The sequence below is a fragment of the Bufo gargarizans genome, chromosome 4 (assembly GCF_014858855.1).
Source record: "Bufo gargarizans isolate SCDJY-AF-19 chromosome 4, ASM1485885v1, whole genome shotgun sequence".
In the NCBI taxonomy this organism is placed as follows: domain Eukaryota; kingdom Metazoa; phylum Chordata; class Amphibia; order Anura; family Bufonidae; genus Bufo; species Bufo gargarizans.
The window spans coordinates 95,716,020-95,734,883 of NC_058083.1; the positions used below are offsets into that span (position 1 = coordinate 95,716,020).

Below are 18,864 nucleotides of genomic sequence, written 5' to 3' on the forward strand. Positions count from 1 at the left end.
TGAGAGACGCAAGACCCAACACTCTGGATGAGCTTAAGGCCGCTATCGAAGCATCCTGGGCCTCCATAACACCTCAGCAGTGCCACAGGCTGATTGCCTCCATGCCACTCCGCATTGAAGCAGTCATTTCTGCAAAAGGATTCCCGACCAAGTATTGAGTGCATAACTGAACATAATTATTTAAAGGTTGACTTTTTTTGTATTAAAAACACTTTTCTTTTATTGGTCGGATGAAATATGCTAATTTTTTGAGATAGGAAATTTGGGTTTTCATGAGCTGTATGCCAAAATCATCAATATTAAAACAATAAAAGGCTTGAACTACTTCAGTTGGTGTGTAATGAATCTAAAATATATGAAAGTCTAATGTTTATCAGTACATTACAGAAAAGAATGAACTTTATCACAATATGCTAATTTTTTTAGAAGGACCTGTATATACTGGAAATAGGACTACTACTTTCTAACCCAGAGACCTAATTACATTCCTTATATCCAACAGGTTTGACTATATGTAGCAGGAATCTCCAGACACTTGTGTTAGGGCTCTTTCACACCTGCGTTCTTTTCTTCCGGCATAGAGTTCCGTCGTCGGGGCTCTATGCCGGAAGAATCCTGATCAGGCATATCCCCATGCATTCTGAATGGAGAGAAATCCGTTCAGGATGCATCAGGATGTCTTCAATTCCGGACCGGAACGTTTTTTGGCCGGAGAAAATATCGCAGCATGCTGCGCTTTTTGCCCATTGAAAGGCATTGATCCGGATCCGGCCTTAAGCTAAACGTCGTTTCGGCGCATTGCCGGATCCGACGTTTAGCTTTTTCTGAATGGTTACCATGGCTGCCGGGACAAGTCCTGGCAGCCATGGTAAAGTGTAGTGGGGAGCGGGGGAGCAGCATACTTACCGTCCGTGCGGCTCCCGGGGCGCTCCAGAGTGACGTCAGGGCGCCCCAGGCGCATGGATCACGTGATCGCATGGCACGTCATCCATGCGCATGGGGCGATCTGACGTCATTCTGGAGCGCCCCGGAGCCGCACGGACTGTAAGTATGCCGCTCCCCCGCTCCCCACTACTACTATGGCAACCAGGACTTTAATAGCGTCCTGGGTGCCATAGTAACACTGAACGCATTTTGAAGATGGATCCGTCTTCAAATGCTTTCAGTTCACTTGCGTTTTTCCGGATCCGGCGTGTAATTCCGGCAAGTGGAGTACACGCCGGATCCGGACAACGCAAGTGTGAAAGAGGCCTTAGACTGCGACCTCGTCTAGACGTATGACTTTTGCCATATACTTACCTTTTGACTAATAATCTCCTTGAGACTCAACAGCTCTCCTCCGCTTATGATTTTCTATGTTTAGTATATTATACTTAATATTTGATTTACTTTATGCAGGAATTTGGGTTGTCTTTATATGTGTTCTTATATGTACCATATCTCTCATTTTGCCTCAGGCCGTGAACAAGGTGTTGTGATAAGACCGAAACGTTGGCCATTACTTATTTACTATTACTTCCTGGATGGATAATAAAGAAACTCTACTAATTAAATAGTAAAACGAGTGCCGTGGTCATTCATATTATATGATGATGTTGTCACTGCCTGGTTCTGTTAAAGTGCAGAGGGTGCGGCAGTTGCAGAGAGAGCAGAGCCTCTAGGAGTAATGACAACGCCCCCGTTGCTCCTAGAGGTCCATTTGCATATATTAAAACATCATTTTTCTCAGCAATGCGGGCACATATGGACATGGGACGAACACAGATGCCTTCAGCTGCCAAGAGCACATGTAACAGGTCAGCCAGTGTCATAGGGACAAATCTGCTGACAGATGCCCTTTAAAGAAGATTGCTATGTCCTTCTTACGTAAGATCCGGACCCCACCCTCCCCCGCAGTCCTATTAAATACAACTGAGATTACAATACATTAGTATGGTGATTTGCATTCAATTGAGTAAATATGTGGTGGGTCAGGGTGAAGTCAGAATGGTGTCCGCACAGCGCCCACCCTATGATATTTTCATGTCACTCTTGCCTTGTCTGTTTCCTTTAGGCTACCATTGGAATAGACTTTCTGTCAAAGACAATGTATTTGGAGGATCGGACGGTGAGCTTCTTCTTTCTAAAACTTTGAACTATTGAATAGAGTGACAATGAGAGTTGGATCCATGGGGTCTAAACACAATTATTGCAGCACAGTATATTGGATCCGGCCTATCTTTAATCCAGCTTATCTTTCTATTTAGTTCTGACCATGTATCTGCTGTTCTTTATATTGCGCCAACATATTCCACAGAGGTGTACAGAGATTGTCATCACTCACATCTACCCCTGTCCTACAGTGGGGTCCACAGTCTAAATAGGAAACTCAGTTTTTGTTGGTCCCGACACCTTTGTGGGCAATATTTGGTTATCATTGCATTTTATTCATTAGGACTAAAAACATTTTTTCAAATGGTCTTTATTAACAATTTTAAAAGTTTTTCCTATATAACTTTAACTTTCACTACATCTACAGACTATTGCTCTCAGCCTCACACTGAATCTGTCAGGGAGCTTCTCTGACAGCTCGATATGTAGCCTTTATCGCTAGACTCCTAAAAGCTCATAAACACTCCTGTAAGCCAGATTTTGTATCAATTACATAAGAATATAGCTATAATTAATGTTTTTGAGCTCAGAGATAAAGGCTACATATCGAGCTGTCAGGAAACTCCCTGATGGATTCAGCGCAATAGTCTGTAGATGTAGTGAAAGGGAAAGCTGTAGAGGAAAAAGAGTAGCAAATTTTTCATAAACACCAATTGAAGAAATTATTTTTAGCCCCAAATAAGTAAAATGCAGGGTTAAAAAGTGCTCCCAAAGGTGTCTATAGCCTTTAAAAAGTATCTATCAGCAGATTTGTACCTATGACACCGGCTGACCTGTTACATGTGCACTTGGCAGCTGAAGGCATCTGTGTTGGTCCCATGTCCATATGTGCCCGCATTGCTGAGAAAAATTATGTTTTAATATATGCAAATGAGCCTCTAGGAGCAATGGGGGAGTTACTGTTACACCTAGAGGCTCCGGTTTCTATGCAACAGTTGCACTCTCTGCACTTTGATTGAGAGGGCCAGACAGCGAATTCATCATCACACCTGGCCCTGTCAAACAATGTGCAGAGGGAGCAGCAGTTGCAGAAAAAGCACAGCCTCTAGGTGCAATAGTAACGCCCCCATTGCCCCAGAGGCTCATTTGCATATATTAAAACAGCATATTTCTCAGCAATGCTGGCACATATGAACATGGGACCAACACAGATGCGTTCAGCTGCCAAGTGCACATGTAACAGGTCAGCCAGTGTCATAGGTACAAATCTGCTGACAGATGCCCTTTAAGTGTGCAAAGCACCATAAGGAGGATTATCATGACCAGGGCCGTCTTTACCAAGGGGCAAAAGGGGCAGCTGCCCCGGGCCCAGTTGCTCCTGGGGGGCCCAAGGCAGCTGCCTCTTGAGCCCTGCTAGCCACTGCCCCGGGTGTCAGGCTGTCAGCTCTACCAGGAGTCCAGGCATCATGATCGTACTGTGTTAAAGTTGTGATCTAGGACCTTAATGACATCATCACCATGTGACCAGTAACCTAGCAATTGCTGGTCACATGGCTATGAGGTCATCACAGGTCCTGTGGAGTGTTGCAGAAGTTAACTTTGGAGCTTTTTTGTGTGAAGATTACATCAGAAAAAGGTGACACTCAGGGGCTGTTATGTTAATATACTGTAAACTAATGTATAGTGGGGTGCTGTATACTGTGAGGGGCTGTATACTGTGTGGGACTGTATAAAGTGTGGTGGGCTGTATACTGTGTGGTGGCTGTATACTGTGTGGGGGGCTGTATACTGTATGGGACTGTATACTGTGTGGGGGCTGTATACTGTGTGGTGGGCTGTATACTGTGTGGGGCTGTATACTGTGTGGGGCTGTATACTGTGTGGGACTGTATACGTGTGGGGGCTGTATACTGTGTGGTGGGCTGTATACTGTGTGGTGGGCTGTATACTGTGTGGGGCTGTATACTGTGTGGGACTGTATACTGTGTGGGGGCTGTATACTGTGTGGGGGCTGTATACTGTGTGGTGGGCTGTATACTGTGTGGTGGGCTGTATACTGTGTGGTGGACTGTATACTGTGTGGTGGACTGTATACTGTGGGGGGCTGTATACTGTGTGGGACTGTATACTGTGTGGAACTGTGTGGGACTGTATACTGTGTGGTGGGCTGTATACTGTGTGGGGGCTGTATACTGCGTGGGGGCTGTATACTGTGGGGAGGGCTGTATACTGTGTGGTGGGCTGTATACTGTGTGGTGGGCTGTATATACTGTGTGGTGGGCTGTATATACTGTGTGGGGGGCTGTATACTGTGTGGGGGGCTGTATACTGTGTGGGGGGCTGTATACTGTGTGGGGGCCTGTATACTGTGGGGGGGCTGTATACTGTGTGGGGGCCTGTATACTCTGGGGGGCTGTATAGTGGGGGGGGGGGCTGTATAGTGTGGGGGGGCCTGTATAGTGTAGGGGGGCTATACTGCTGTACTGTATACTGTGGGGGTCTGTATAATGTATACTGTGGGTGCGGTATAGTGTGGAGTGCTATACTGCTGTACTGTATAGTGTGGGGGGCTGTATCGTGTATTGTTTGGGGTGCTGTATACTGTGAGGTGTTGTATACTGTGGGGTTCTATATACTGTGGGGTACTGTATAGTGTGGGGTGCTATACTGCATACTGTGTGGTGCTGTATACTACAGGGTGCTATACTGCATACTGTGGGGTGCTGGGGTGCACTGTAACACTAGGGTGAGCCGAGCCCTGGTCTCCTTCCTGCAGAGCGGTGCCCACTTCCAGCCTGAGCCCAGCTGCCCAGAGCACTGATCCTGAGCCGCTGGAGTCTTCAGAACTGGAAGGATTTACAGTCATTTACTGGACTCTACCAGATGTGTGCATTTTTGTGTGTGTGTGTTGTGGTGGAGAGCGTGATTGCATGCTAAGGTGTGGGAAGGCGGGATCCAGGGGGCCCAAGTAAATTTTTGCCCAGGGTCCAATCAATATTAAAGACGGCCCTGATCATGACACATCTTAGTTTTATAGATATGAGATAGATGATAGATAGATAGATGGATAATAGATGAGACAGATAAATATATGGGTTAGATAGATAGATAGATAATATATAAATGATAGATATTACATAGATAGATAGATAGATAATATACTGTATAAATGATAGATATTACATAGATAGATAGATAGATAATATATAAATGATAGATATTACATAGATAGATAGATAATAGATAAATGATAGATATTACATAGATAGATAATAGATTGGTAGATAAGGAATAAGTTGCTGTCTCCTCTATCACTTGTTATGTTGTCCCAGGTCAGACTGCAGCTCTGGGACACAGCCGGACAAGAGAGGTTCCGCAGCCTCATCCCAAGTTATATCCGCGACTCCACCGTGGCTGTGGTAGTATATGACATTACAAGTGAGTATATTGTAGATTCCGCCATGTAGACGTGTACGCAGCTCTGTGTGATCTCACTGAATATGGTGGCCTATTGTCAGCTGTGTATATTGTTTGCTTGGTCTGTCCATTCACTGGAAAGCACTGGCATATGTGAGGCTTTACTAGGGGTTTTTAATGTACTGTATTCCTATCACAATCATTGATTACAGTGTTGGTAGGAAATAGGCTGGTTTATACTGCTATTCCCATCATTCTAAAATTACAATATTTGGCTGGGCCTGTCTATGTTTTTCATGGGGTGAGAGGAGAAAGCCTCTGCCAGGTATCTCCAATGGTGAAATTCAACATGTCTGATCCGTTTATGCCCCAACATCCTCTGTCAGGGGAAAGTTGGGAGCTCCTCGTACACATTACATTGTTGGCATTGCGACGCCACTGTGAATTATCTCAGTTCTAAGTTGGTTTACAAGCAATACATCCGCCATTTTAGCTCCCAGGGGCACTTTGCATTATGATTTTCCTCCATGTGCACCGGGCGTGCCTCTCTGCCACCAAACTATTCGCCTCTGGTAACCTTACTAGTAATAAATGCAAATTGCTAATTGTAAAAGGAAAGAAGAGATTGCTTGTTTGCAAACATTCATCCATCCATAAGTAAGACAAGCGCTTGATAACATTCCCTTTCCAGCCTGATCATTAACATTCAGCTTGTGTCCAGGAGAAGAAAAGCTTGTGCGGGGAGGACTGCAGGACTAAATTAGGACAGGGTGTGCTGCTCCCTGGGCACACATGGAGGGTGCTGCCATCTGCAGGCGCTGCCAATTACTGCAGTGTGTCACTAGCTGCTTCTGACCCCCTGGGGGGACGTTATTTCTCAAATCTAAGAAACACTATCAGCCGGTTAGACAATTAACAGTTGCTATTTAGTGGCTCTTTAACATCTTGTTAACATGTTTAAATCCCCTTCTTATCACATTCCTCCGAGCTGTGATCACAAATCCAGGCGTGTGTGCATTAGCAGCAGGAAGATACATTACTGTAATTATACCTCTCAGACAGGCTCTGCTACAACAGAAACTGAGATGTGTTGTTTGCAGCCTCCGCCAAGTACGGTTCACTCCTGTCGATTCCTTTCTTAAAGAGGACCTGGCGCCTCTCCTGACTTCTTGCGTTCCTCATGTAATAACAATTCCGGAGCATCCACAGGTAACTATAGACCTATAGGCTTGGAAAGTATAGTTTGTAATTGGATTGAAAACTGGCTGAAGGACCGTGTCCAGAGAGTTGTGGTCAATGATTCCTATCAAGAATGGTCCCGGGTAGTGTTGAGCGAACTTGTGTTTGAAGTTCGGCGTCTAAAGTTCGGGTTATCGAAGAATCGCGTTATGAATTCCGCTACCATGGACCATAACGGAATTTAGAATCCATACCGCGATTCTTCGATAACCCGAACATTAGACGCCGAACTTAAAACACAAGTTTGCTCAATACTAGTCCCAGGTTATAAGTGGTGTACACCAAGGTTCAGTGCTGGGCCCTTTATTATTTAATTTATTTATTAATGATAAGAAGGATGGGATTAATAGCACCATATCTATTTTTGCAGATGACACTAAGCTGTGTTAGTACTGTGCAGTCTATGGAAGATGTCCATAAACTACAAGCTGACTTGAACACTCTGAGTGATTGGGCATCAACTTGGAAAATGAGGTTCCATGTGGATAAATGTAAAGTTATGCATCTTGGTAGTAATAATCTCTGTGAATCATATGTCCTAGGGGATGTAACACTGGGAGAGTCACTTATAGAGAAGGATTTAGGTGTCCTTGTAGATGGTAGACTAAATTACAGACTACAATGTCAATCAGCTGCTTCTAAGGCCACCAGGATATTGTCATGCATTAAACGAGGCATGGACTCGCAGGGCAGGGATATTACCACTTTACAACGCATTGGTGCGGCCTCATCTGGAATATGCAGTTCAGTTCTGGGCACCAGTCCATAGAATAGACGCACTGCAGCTGGAAAAAGTACAGAGGAGAGCGACTAAACTGATAAGGGGCATGGAGGGTCTTAGTTCTGAAGAAAGATTAAAATAATTAAATGTCTTGAGAAGAGACATCTAAGGGGGGACATGATTAACCTATAGAAATATAGAAATGGGCCATACAAAGAATACGGTTAAAAACTGTTCCATGTCAAATGCCCTAAAAAGACAAGGTGGCACTACCTCCGACTGGAGAAGATAAAGTTCAGTCTCCAGAAGCGCCAAAACTTCTTTACTGTAAGAACTGTGAGTCTGCGGAATAGACTTCCTCAGGACGTGGTCACAGCAGGAACAGTGGGCAGTTTTAAAAAGGGTTTAGATGAATTCTTAAAAGTAAATGACATTAATGCTTATGAAAATGTGTAGAAATCTGAGTCTCACTTCCTTCTGGGATTCGCGTCCCCACCTCTCCCTTGGTTGAACTTGATGGACTTTTCCAATGGTATTAACTATGTAACTATCTATTCTTATGGCTCCATGTTGTGCCATTCCTTTACTATTCCTGCTAGAATTATGTATGAATTGCAACTGAAGGTCCAGATGGGTGTTACCAGTTGGGAGTGTGTCACTGCACAGTCTGACACTATCCAATCAGTGCTGCCAGTGTCAGACCCCTAACTGGGCAAACCCATCTGGACATTGTTTGCAGACTGGCAGTAATTTATTCATAAATTCTAGCAGGAATAATACAGGAATGGCACAACATAGAGACATAAGAATAGATGCTCCAGAATTGGTATTACACAGGGAATGCAAGTAGTTACTAAAAGAGGTGACAGGTCCTCTTTAAAGGGCTCCGTCACACACAAGTTTTATCCTGGTGAATTAATCTCTGGATTTACGAACCCGTTGAAATGAATGGGGTCGCATTCGTGATGAGGAATGACAACGGAACAGTGCCCATGTATTGCGGATCCTCAAATGCGGTACGCAATACGGGAACGGGACACCAACGGTCATGTGAACGAGCCCCAAATCTGTATAATGCTGTGCGCTCCTGAGAAACAAGCAGGCTCCATAACAGAGGATCGCGCACAGAACACGTTCGTCTGCAATAGTGGGTTTTAGCACCTGCCATTTTCTATGGCATTGTTTGAATGCCTGGATTTTTGTCTTCAGAGGAAAGTGTGTGTGTGCGTCCATTTTATGTCGCTTTCTCTGTACAGCAGTGTGGGAAAAATGCATTGGTAAAAGAAACACCAACAAACATTGCACATGCATTTCTTAAAGCTGAAAAACAAAAAAACAATAGAGGTCCACGAGAGAAAAAAATGTCAGGTAATGAGTTTGAAAAAAAAAAAAACAACAGAGCAAGAGCATGTTGCGATATGAAAAAAAAAATCCCATTGACACAAAAAAAGCACCTTAAAGGGAATCTGTCACCCATTTGTAACTGTTTGTATAGCACTGTAGCTCTGCTATAGCCATTTGTAAATATATTTTTATCTTCAAATCAATCTTTACCTCCCAAAAAACAAGTTTTCTATATGCTAATTAGGTGAAATGACTCAAAAGAGAAGCACTTATCCATGCTAGAGCCCAGCCGCACCCATTAGTCCTCTTCTTATCTCCCCCTCCTAGGCGCAGACGCATGTCTCCTTTCTATGTGCGCCCAAACCGTCTGCCAACAGCGGCTTAACTGAACTGAACTCCACTTGAGCCAGCAGAAGATAGCACAACTACCTGCGGAGGTCCTAAAAATTCGATTTGGTCGGTTTGCCGAATTTTCCAAAAAGATTCAATTCGATCCAAATTAATTTGTGGCGAATCGCTTTAAAAAACAGCTATTTCCTGGCTGCAGAGATCCTTTGTAGTGGTGTAGAACACTGTGCCTTGTAGTAACACGCATAGGGAGTCTGCTGTGGTAGGGAAACAATACTGTGAGTCCGTATGACATGCAGATGACAGGCGTCGCTCTTAGAATCACTGCACACTTCACTTATTTGGGCACTTCTTTTACACCATCGCCAGCTGATTCCACATAGATGTCTACAGAACCTATTCTATTAAACGCTTATACAATTAAACGCTTATACAAGTAGATCCCCCCCCCCCCCCGACAGAGTGGAGAAGGTGTCAGCAGTAAGGTTGTGTTGACGTCACTGATTATTTTGCACTTCCTCTGGTCCGTCAGTTGAGCATCCGCCTTCACACGGTCACCATTTAGTCAGTAATCCATCAGTATTGCTAATGCCAAAATAAAACAGGAGTGGATCCAAAACAGAGATAACACGTGAATGGAATATTTGCATGTCTTCTGTGTTTTGTACCCACTCCTGCTTTTGGCTACCAAATCATAAGCCAATTCTGATGGGACCATACAGGCCTTACAGCTGCTACACAGACAGGATCCGTTGTCCGTCTAATTTTTCCTTCCTTCTGACAGATCAGAAGGGTCAAATAAATAATGATGTCAACCAGGCCAAAAAGGCAAAATAGTGGCCCAGTTATGAAGTAGGGAGGGTAGGAACAGCATGAGAAGTCCACAGAGTGACACAATGAGAGTGTGGAGGTGGCAGGATCAGCATGAGGAGGCCACAGAGTGGCAAGGTGACAGTGTTGAGGTAGCAGCAGCATCAGGAGACCACAGAGTGGCAAGGTGACATAGTGTGGAGGTGGCAACAGCAGCATGAGGAGGCCACAGAGTGGCAAGGTGACATAGTGTTGAGGTAGCAGCAGCATCAGGAGACCACAGAGTGGCAAGGTGACATAGTGTGGAGGTGGCAGCAGCATGAGGAGACCACAGAGTGGCATGGTGACATAGTGTGGAGGTGGCAGCAGCATCAGCAGACCACAGAGTGACCCAGTGACAGAGTGGGGAGGTGGGTGGCACTATCAGTACTCGCTAACGATGGTGGGTGTAAGAAGGAGCACTTGGCATCAGATGTGTGGCATCAGGTGGGTGGCAGCATCAGAATAGTAGCTGAGGCAGGTAGCCAGAAGAAACCAGTCTCTTTTGTCAAGGGCATGGATGATCTAATCTGATGCATCAGGCATTGGTGGGTGGAAATCCTGGCTGATCCACGCCTGATTCATCTTGACAAAGGTCAGTCTCTTCACATTTTGGATGGACAAGCGAGTTTTCCTTGGGGTAACTATGGCCACCACCAAACTAGCTTTTCCAGGGCAAACTCGGCCAGTTGCGGCCACAAATCCAGTTTGGCTGCCCAGTAGTCCAGCGGATATTCAATGACGGCTGTCAGGGTGCCCTCCAAGTATGCCACACCTGCTGGTTCAGGTTCTGCTCTATGTCTAGCTGCTGATGAGTAGTTTCTTCACTATGTGGGTGAAGACATTTGCTCATTAGTGACTCTAGACTCAGGCTGCTGCTGATGAAGCTGGTACTGCTCTTGCCAGCCCACCCCCCAGCAGCCATGGCAGTGGAACGTGAGCGCAAAGGGCCCCCCCGGTCAGACCTGCGAGAGGATGGACGATCACGCAGATAGGCAGCGGCCAACTGACTACATAGGATGTCTCTATAGTAGTTCAGTTTGTGTCCTCCCTCTCAGCGGGTGTAAAAAAAAAGCCCCCATTTTGGATTGGTAGCGAGGGTCCAACAAGGTGGAGAGCCAGAAGTCATCCCTCTGCCAAATGCTGACAATTCGGCTGTCACTACACAAGCAAGTAAGCATGCAATGGGCCATTTGTGCAAGTGACTCAGAGGGACTCCCTGCCTCCATCTCCACTGCATACTGCCACTGTGTATCTGGGTCCTCTGCCTCGGCTTCCTCATCGCCCTGTAGCTCCACTGGCTGATCCTGCTCCTCCTCTGTGTATAAAAACCACCCATTTTGCTACACATTGCTTGTGCTCCAATGTCCTCCTCCTCCTCCAGTTCAGCACCCACAGGGCTCATGTGGCTGTGAGATGTAGGCGCCAGGTCTCCAGTCCCCTGACCAGCCAGATTTACCAGCATCTGTTCCAGGACATGAAGCAGTGGAATGACGAATCCCGTAGTCCTGGTGACTGACAAATAACCTTACATCCTCAAAGGGCACAAGCAAACGACAGGTGTCATGCATGAGCTGCCACTGGCTAACATCAAAGTTACACAGGGGAGTACCTCTGTCCGCCTGTATCATCAAGAAATCGTTTATGGCCTTTCTCTGTTCGTACAGTCGGTCCAACATATGGAGGGTGGAATTCCAACGGGTGGAAATGTCGCATATCAGCTTATGTTAGGGGATGCCGTTCTGCTGGTATAGCTCAAGGAGTGTGTGCTTGGCGGTGTACGAGTGGCTGAAGTGCATGCAAAGTTTCCTGGCCATTGTTAGGATGTATTGCAGATGGGTGGAAGACTTCAGGAAACGCTTAATAACCAGATTGAACACGTGAGCCATGCAGGGTACATGGCTTAGCCCTCCTTGACGCAGCGCCAAGACCATGTTCTTCCCGTTGTCGGAACCATGGTTCCGATTTAAAATTTTCGCAGGATTCGATTTCTTGATGAAGGACGCGGAGCAGTTCCTCCCCTGTGTGACTCCATTCACCCTGGCAAACTAGGTGCAGAACAGCGTGACACCACCGTGTCCTGCACATGTGGTATGTTGGTGGGGCACTGTGAATTGTCCCTGCAGTGGAGGCTGAGGACAAGATGGAGGATGAGGAGGCAGAGGCGGACATTGTCGCAGGACCAACAGCATGAGAACGTGGAGGTGGAAGCGGCATCACCTGGCCAATTTGCTGGTTTGACTGGGCAGGAACCACATTTACCCAGTGGACCATAAAGGACATATATTGTCCTTGACCGTAGTTACAGCAAAACACGTTGGCGCTGCCGTGCACTTTGACAGACACCGTCAGGCTCAAGGACTGGCCGACCTTCTGTTTTACATGTGTGTGCAGGGCTAATACTGCCTTTTTAGCAAAGAAATGACAGCTTGGGACTCTCCACCAGTGCACGCATACTGTTGTCTCTTGGCAATCGCAGAATCAGGACCAGCAGATGATGGGAAGGACAGAAAGCTTCCTTCGACTGAGGTGGTGGAGCCTTGACTGCCTGAAATCGGTTGCGTGCTACTGGGTGATGCAGCGGTTAATGCAGCAGGCTGGACCACCACATCGGAGCCACGCTTCTCCTATGACGCTGCCTATGTTGACGCAGGGCCGCGGTGCCAACATTGGCACCCTGGCCAAGCTTCACCTTCTGCCCAAAGATTTGACAAATGGCCATGTTCACCACACTTGGCGGCTTAATAAAAAACTGCCACACCACATAGTAGGGGATTTTACCCCCAACACTCTGCACTGACTGGCTGATACCGCCACTGCCTCCATGAACCCCTGCACCACTACATTTCAGGCCGGTAGGCTCCTGCAAAGCGGGTGTTCTACGCCGGGCACGTTTGGCTCCCAACCTGCTGACTCTTGGCCACGCTACCGACTTGCTGGCTCCACTGCTGCCTCACGCGCAAGTTGCCACCCTCTTCTCCCGATGATGATAAATCCCCTTCGTTACCCGGCTCCCAAGTGCAATCAGCTACATCATCATCATCGAGTACTGTCTGCAAGTCACTGATGACCGTCTCTGGGTCAGGAGCCTGACCGCTCGCAACACCAGCTCCTACGCCACTCTCCTCATCACTACTTGCCTGCCTAGTGGAGGAAGCGGCGGATTTCTCCTCCACATCTTGGTTTGCCAGTAGCTGCTGACTGTCTTCTAGTAGCTCGTTCTCACTGTGTAGTGGAGCTGAGCCCACAGCATATAATTTTCTGGCTGAGGGAACAGAAAAGGACAGAGGCAGGTTGAGGACAGGTGAGGGCACAAGGCATGCTCCCGGGCGATGCCAACTAAGGGTTGTGTCTGACGAACCCACCGACTCTTGGCTGGGGGTGTCTGATGTCACTTGCGATGAAGTCGAAGATCGAGTCAACCATTCAAGAACCACTGGGTTGCTGGTCAATTTATTTATTTATTTATTTCTATTTTTTCTTCTGGTGCCAGTGAAGGGCTAGAATTAGCCACAATCTATGTAACAAAAATTGAGGCACACAGATTACTAGGTTTTGCGTTTCAAAAGAATATATTTATTCACACAGTGGTTTCATGATCCAGTTGCCCAATACTTTACATCCAAAAGAAATAACATAAATCCTTGACCGTACGTTTCGGTCTGAATAGACCTTCTTTAGCGGTCACATATTATCTGTAGCACATGTGCGGCGAGTGGCACATGTGCTACAGATATCTGACCGCTGGAGAAGGTCTATTCAGACCGAAACGTACATTCAAGGATTTATGTTATTTCTTTTGAATGTAAAGTATTGGGCAACTGGATCATGAAACCACTGTGTAAATAAATATACCGTATTTATCGGCGTATAACACGCACCTTCATTTTAAGAGGGAAATTTCAGGAAAAAAATTTAAATTTCAAATAAAGAACTTTGAAGCAAAATAAGGGTAGCTCAGAACTTTTTTTTATTAATATTATTACCACTTATAAGGTGAATAATGAAAAAGGATGACACTTATGGGGCTCTGTGGATGACACTTATGTCATCCACAGATCCCCATAAGTGTCATCTACAGATCCCCCATCAGATGGATCAGTGTGGAGAGAGGAGGCGGGGACACTCATGGCGGGGCCCGGTGCAGTGACTCTACTCTAATACACCGGGCCCCGCAACTTTTAAACATTCAATCTGATCTCTATATCTAATTGTAGACGCGCTGTACGGTACTTACTGTAGCACCGGAGGAATAACATTAAGACGGCGCAGACCGGCATCTCCCTCGGTCATGCGCCGCCTGCCCCAGCTCCCTCCTCATGCGCCGCCTGCCTGCTTATCTCACTTTATGAATGAACAGGCAGGCGGCGCATGACAGAGTGAGCTGGGGCAGGCACCGCATGACAGAGGGAGCTGGGACAGGCGGCGCATGAGGAGGGAGCTGCGGCAGGCGCTGCGCCGTCTTAATGTTATACCTCCGGTATGTAAAAACATGGCTTCTTAACATTATATCGGCGTATAACACACATACATCATTTGCCCCCTATTTTCAGGGGGAAAAAGTGCGTGTTATACGCTGATAAATACGGTATTCTTTTGAAACGCAAAACCTAGTAATCTGTGTGCCTCAATTTTAGTTACATGGGTTGCTGGTCAAGACACGACCGCTAGCTGACACTGGAAGCTCAGGCCTCTTGAAGTGACCCCTGCTGCGACCTGTGCCTGCACCAGAAACATTTAGGCCTGTGCCCCTCCCCTGTGCAGGGCCTGGCACTTCTCTGGCACATACTGTTAGATCAAATAAGTAAATAAAAAGCAAATTAATACATGTGAAAAAGGGCTGTAATTTTCACCACACAACAGCTAATAAGCCCCTTTTTTCCCCACTAATACACAACAAAAAAAGGCTTTAGAATATATAACTGCAGCCGTGAACGGCAAATAAAGTGGTTTTTTTTGCCACTAATAAACGCCAAAAAGGGCTGTAATTTTCCCACTTCACCACACAACGGCTAATAAGCCTCTTTTCTTTTTCCCCACTAATACATGCCAAAAATAGGCTTTAGAACATATAGCTGTGGCCGTGTAATGGCAAATAATACTTTTTTGGGCCACTAATACACGCCAAAAAGGGCTGTCATTTTCTCACTTCAACACACAACGGCTAATAAGCCCCTTTCTTCCCTCCACTAATGCACGGCAAAAAAAGGCTTTAGAACATATATATATAACTGCACTGCACAAGGGCTAATATGACCCCAATAACAAGAACGGTTTGCTGGAATTACAGAGGTATTGCAAACCTGAAATGAGCAGCAGTATAATGGCACTTTGGATCTGCAGTCAGTGCAGCAAGGTGTAATATGATTGTTCCTATTACCCAGGCTGTAAGCTCCCCTGCTGGACCCTGTTCTGCTTCAATACTGTGGAATAATTCCTCCCTATCCTTTCTCTACACTTCTAATGGTCTTTCCCTGAACTTCTATTGAGCAAAATATAAGTTTCCAAGTTTTTCCTAGATACTGTCCCTAGCGCCTGCTTATGTCTTTCCCTGCACTGAGTACACTGGAAAATGGCTGAGGCTATTTATAGGGCTGTGACATCACAGGGCTGGCTGGCTGCTGATTGTCTGCATGCATGGCATTGTGGGTGATCCCTCGTTCTCAGAGTTCCTTACTCCATGTCCTAACATGTGCAGCAGCCACAAAGGGTCAGGAAATTCGGATTTGGTGCAAATCAAATAATTCCTGAAATCCTGATTGAATTCCACTTTGTCAGCTTCTAGTCCTGAGGATACACAAGGCTGCCATAGAGGTGCATGAGAATTCTACTGAATGCCTCTGGAAGTTTTCTTCTGTCAAAATCTGAGAGAAAAAAAACTAGTGGCAGGTTCCCTCAGACGTCGTTCATATGAGAGGATTCTGCCCTAGAACCATTGGCTATGAGGAAGAATGTCTATGCACATATGGTTCCCAAAGGAGACCCTACGGCAGCCCACGAAGGCTGCATGGAAATGTACTGGACGTATTTTGGGCCTGTTAGCAACTATGCAAGAAGTTACCAAATCATGGTGTACATGTGGGCCTTAGTATTTCAGTTCTCCACCAAAAGAAATTATGGTTTGCATCCTATGCCTAAAAACCAGGACAAGCCTAGAGGGTTTGGTCATGTCCAGGTCTAGAAATCAGATATTGTATGACATACGGAGGCATAATATGTGCCCACAGGTTATGAATACAGATGAGTGAATTATTCCCAAAATTTGATTTGGCTTAGAGACTAATTACTTCTTCACAAAGAGAATTTCTTTAAAAGTAGTGGGTGCATTGACAGGGAGCGGCGATTGCTCTGCTCCCTCATCCTTGTACCCCTCAGATGACGCGTTCATACATGATTGTAAAAACTTGGTCAGGACTCTACCCTCTAAACAAGTTTTAGCAAATGAGGCAGTGGAAAAATGGCCCAAGGGTCACTGAAAGGGGTTAAGGTGGAAACCCTTCTGTTCTGTGTGGGGGGCCTGGTTTAATCCTTACTTCTCTATGTATGCCACTGCTTCCAAATCATCCCAAATTCTTTACGTCCATCATTGTTTTGTGTGGATACGTCTCTGCAAACTAAGTGACAAGAAAATACAATCTATAAGGTCCAGTTCCCTGCCTTCTTGCCATGTGACAATACTGATCTGCTTGTTTTACAGACTTGAATTCCTTCCATCAAACATCTAAATGGATTGATGATGTCAGAACAGAGCGAGGAAGTGACGTCATAATTATGCTGGTTGGAAATAAGACCGATCTTGCAGACAAAAGGTACCAATGAGAAAAAAAAACATTAACTGCAAAGAACTGTATGCATGCCTAAAAGAAAGGGATTTATCAAAACTGGCAAAAAGTTGAACTGGCTTAGTTGCCCATAGCAACCAATCAGATTCGACTTTTCTTTTTTCAGTGCTCCTTTCGAAAATAAAAGGTGGGATCTCATTGGTTGTTATGGGCAACTAAGTCAGTTTTCCTTTACACCAAATGTCTCCCCCGAAATGTTTTAGTCACGGGTTCCATGGTGAGCCACAAGTCACAGTAATATTTTGGCAGTGCTATGACTTGTACCTCAAATTCCAGGTCTAAACATTATAAAAAATGTAGCCATTAATAACACCACTTTAGCATATTTTAAAGAAAATCCTACATCACGCTGGTACTCTGCCTTTATACGTTTGGCCATTTTCTTGTGTGTTTCCAGTCTAGTAAAAAAAAAATGACAAAAAACATTTTTTTTTTTTACATCTATAAGAAAATGGCAAAAACCTAGAGCATGCTGAGTTAAAAAAAATGCATTTGACTGAAAAAAATAAAAAGAAACCCTCTAGAAAAAATACCACAAATAAAAAAAATATTGGGGGAGATTTATCAAACTGGTGTAAAGTAGAACAGGCTTAGTTGCCCATAGCAACCAATCAGATTGCTCCTTTCATTTTCCAAAGGAGCTGTCAAAAATGAAAGCTAGTTCTACTTTACACCAGTTTGATAAATCTCCTCCATTGTTGTAGTGCATTTTATAGATCACTACAGACTTATGCCTCATGTCACACGAAGATGATTGTGTTCAAATGTGTTTGGATGAGATCGTTTACACAACAACGATTTCCATAAAACACGCCTGTTTTTACAGTGTTCACATTGCCAATTCCCGAGCTGAGGGGTGACGATCTAAGATCCGGATGGCCAGTCCGCCTAAAGTGTGGCAGGTGCTCGAGCAATATATGCCTTCCACCTCCTGTACCTTACTGATGTTAGCTTGCACGGCCTTAACGTAGTTCTAGACCTTCTAAGACGCTTTGCCTCCTTCCCTCAGGGGTACTTTGGTTGTAAAGTTGTTTCTTAGGCAGCTGAAGATTCAGAGATAGAGGTTCTCTGAATAGATCATTTCTTTAACAGCAAATCACAACATTTAACTTGGTAACATTAAAGAAGACCTAGATAAGTAAATCACAGCAGGATCTTGTTTTCATCAATCAATAGTGCTGTTTATTTTAACACTTTAAATTTGACATGCGGCTTTAGTATACGTATACTAAAGCCGCATGTCAAATTTAAAGTGTTAAAATAAACAGCACTATTGATTGATGAAAACAAGATCCTGCTGTGATTTACTTATCTAATACTACTGGGGTGGGAACCCTATCCACAGCAACCAAGCAGTGTGAAAACAAATCTTTATTTGTATTATTAAAGAGGACCTGTCACCGCTCCTGACATGCCTGTTTTAATAGCTTCATGCATTCCTTAATGTAAAAACAATGCTGGAGCATCTAGTCTTAGGGCTCTATGTTGTGCCATTCCTTTATTATTTCTACTAGAAGTTATGGATGAATTGCTATTAGCTTTCAGTAAGGGTACAGAGGGGCGGTAACCAGCTGGGGGGTGTACCTGCACAGATCACTCTATCCAATCAGTGCTGACATTGTCAGACTGTGCAGGGACACCCCCCAACTGGTTACCGCCCCTCTGTACCCTTACTGAAGGCTAATAGCAATTCATCCATAACTTCTAGTAGAAATAATAAAGGAATGGCACAACATAGAGACATAAGACTGGATGCTTCAGAACTGTTATTACACAGGGAATGCATGAAGCTATTAAAATAAGCATGTCAGGAGTGGTGACAGGTCCTCTTTAAATTCACTCTTTATCAATGATTAACCCTTTGAAGTGGCCCGCTGGGGTACGGCACATGGGCCTTAGAGTTTGGCAATACTGCATGTGCTTTACCATAAATTTACCACAGTAGTTTTTGCAGTGCAGTTAATTAGTGGTTTTCAAAGGTGAGACATGTTAAAACTATGGCAATTCATTGAT

At 45.1% G+C, this 18,864-nt stretch overlaps 1 protein-coding gene across 1 annotated transcript in view; it reads left to right on the forward strand.

The window, feature by feature from the left end:
* RAB6B (RAB6B, member RAS oncogene family) overlaps window positions 1-18,864 on the forward strand; it is an 80,548-nt gene that overhangs the window by 43,404 nt on the left and 18,280 nt on the right. Inside the window, exons 3-5 of the mRNA XM_044291122.1 lie at window positions 2,054-2,107; window positions 5,424-5,529; window positions 16,707-16,818. Coding sequence (XP_044147057.1) covers window positions 2,054-2,107; window positions 5,424-5,529; window positions 16,707-16,818 — 272 coding nt within the window. The remainder of the gene's footprint in view (window positions 1-2,053; window positions 2,108-5,423; window positions 5,530-16,706; window positions 16,819-18,864) is intronic.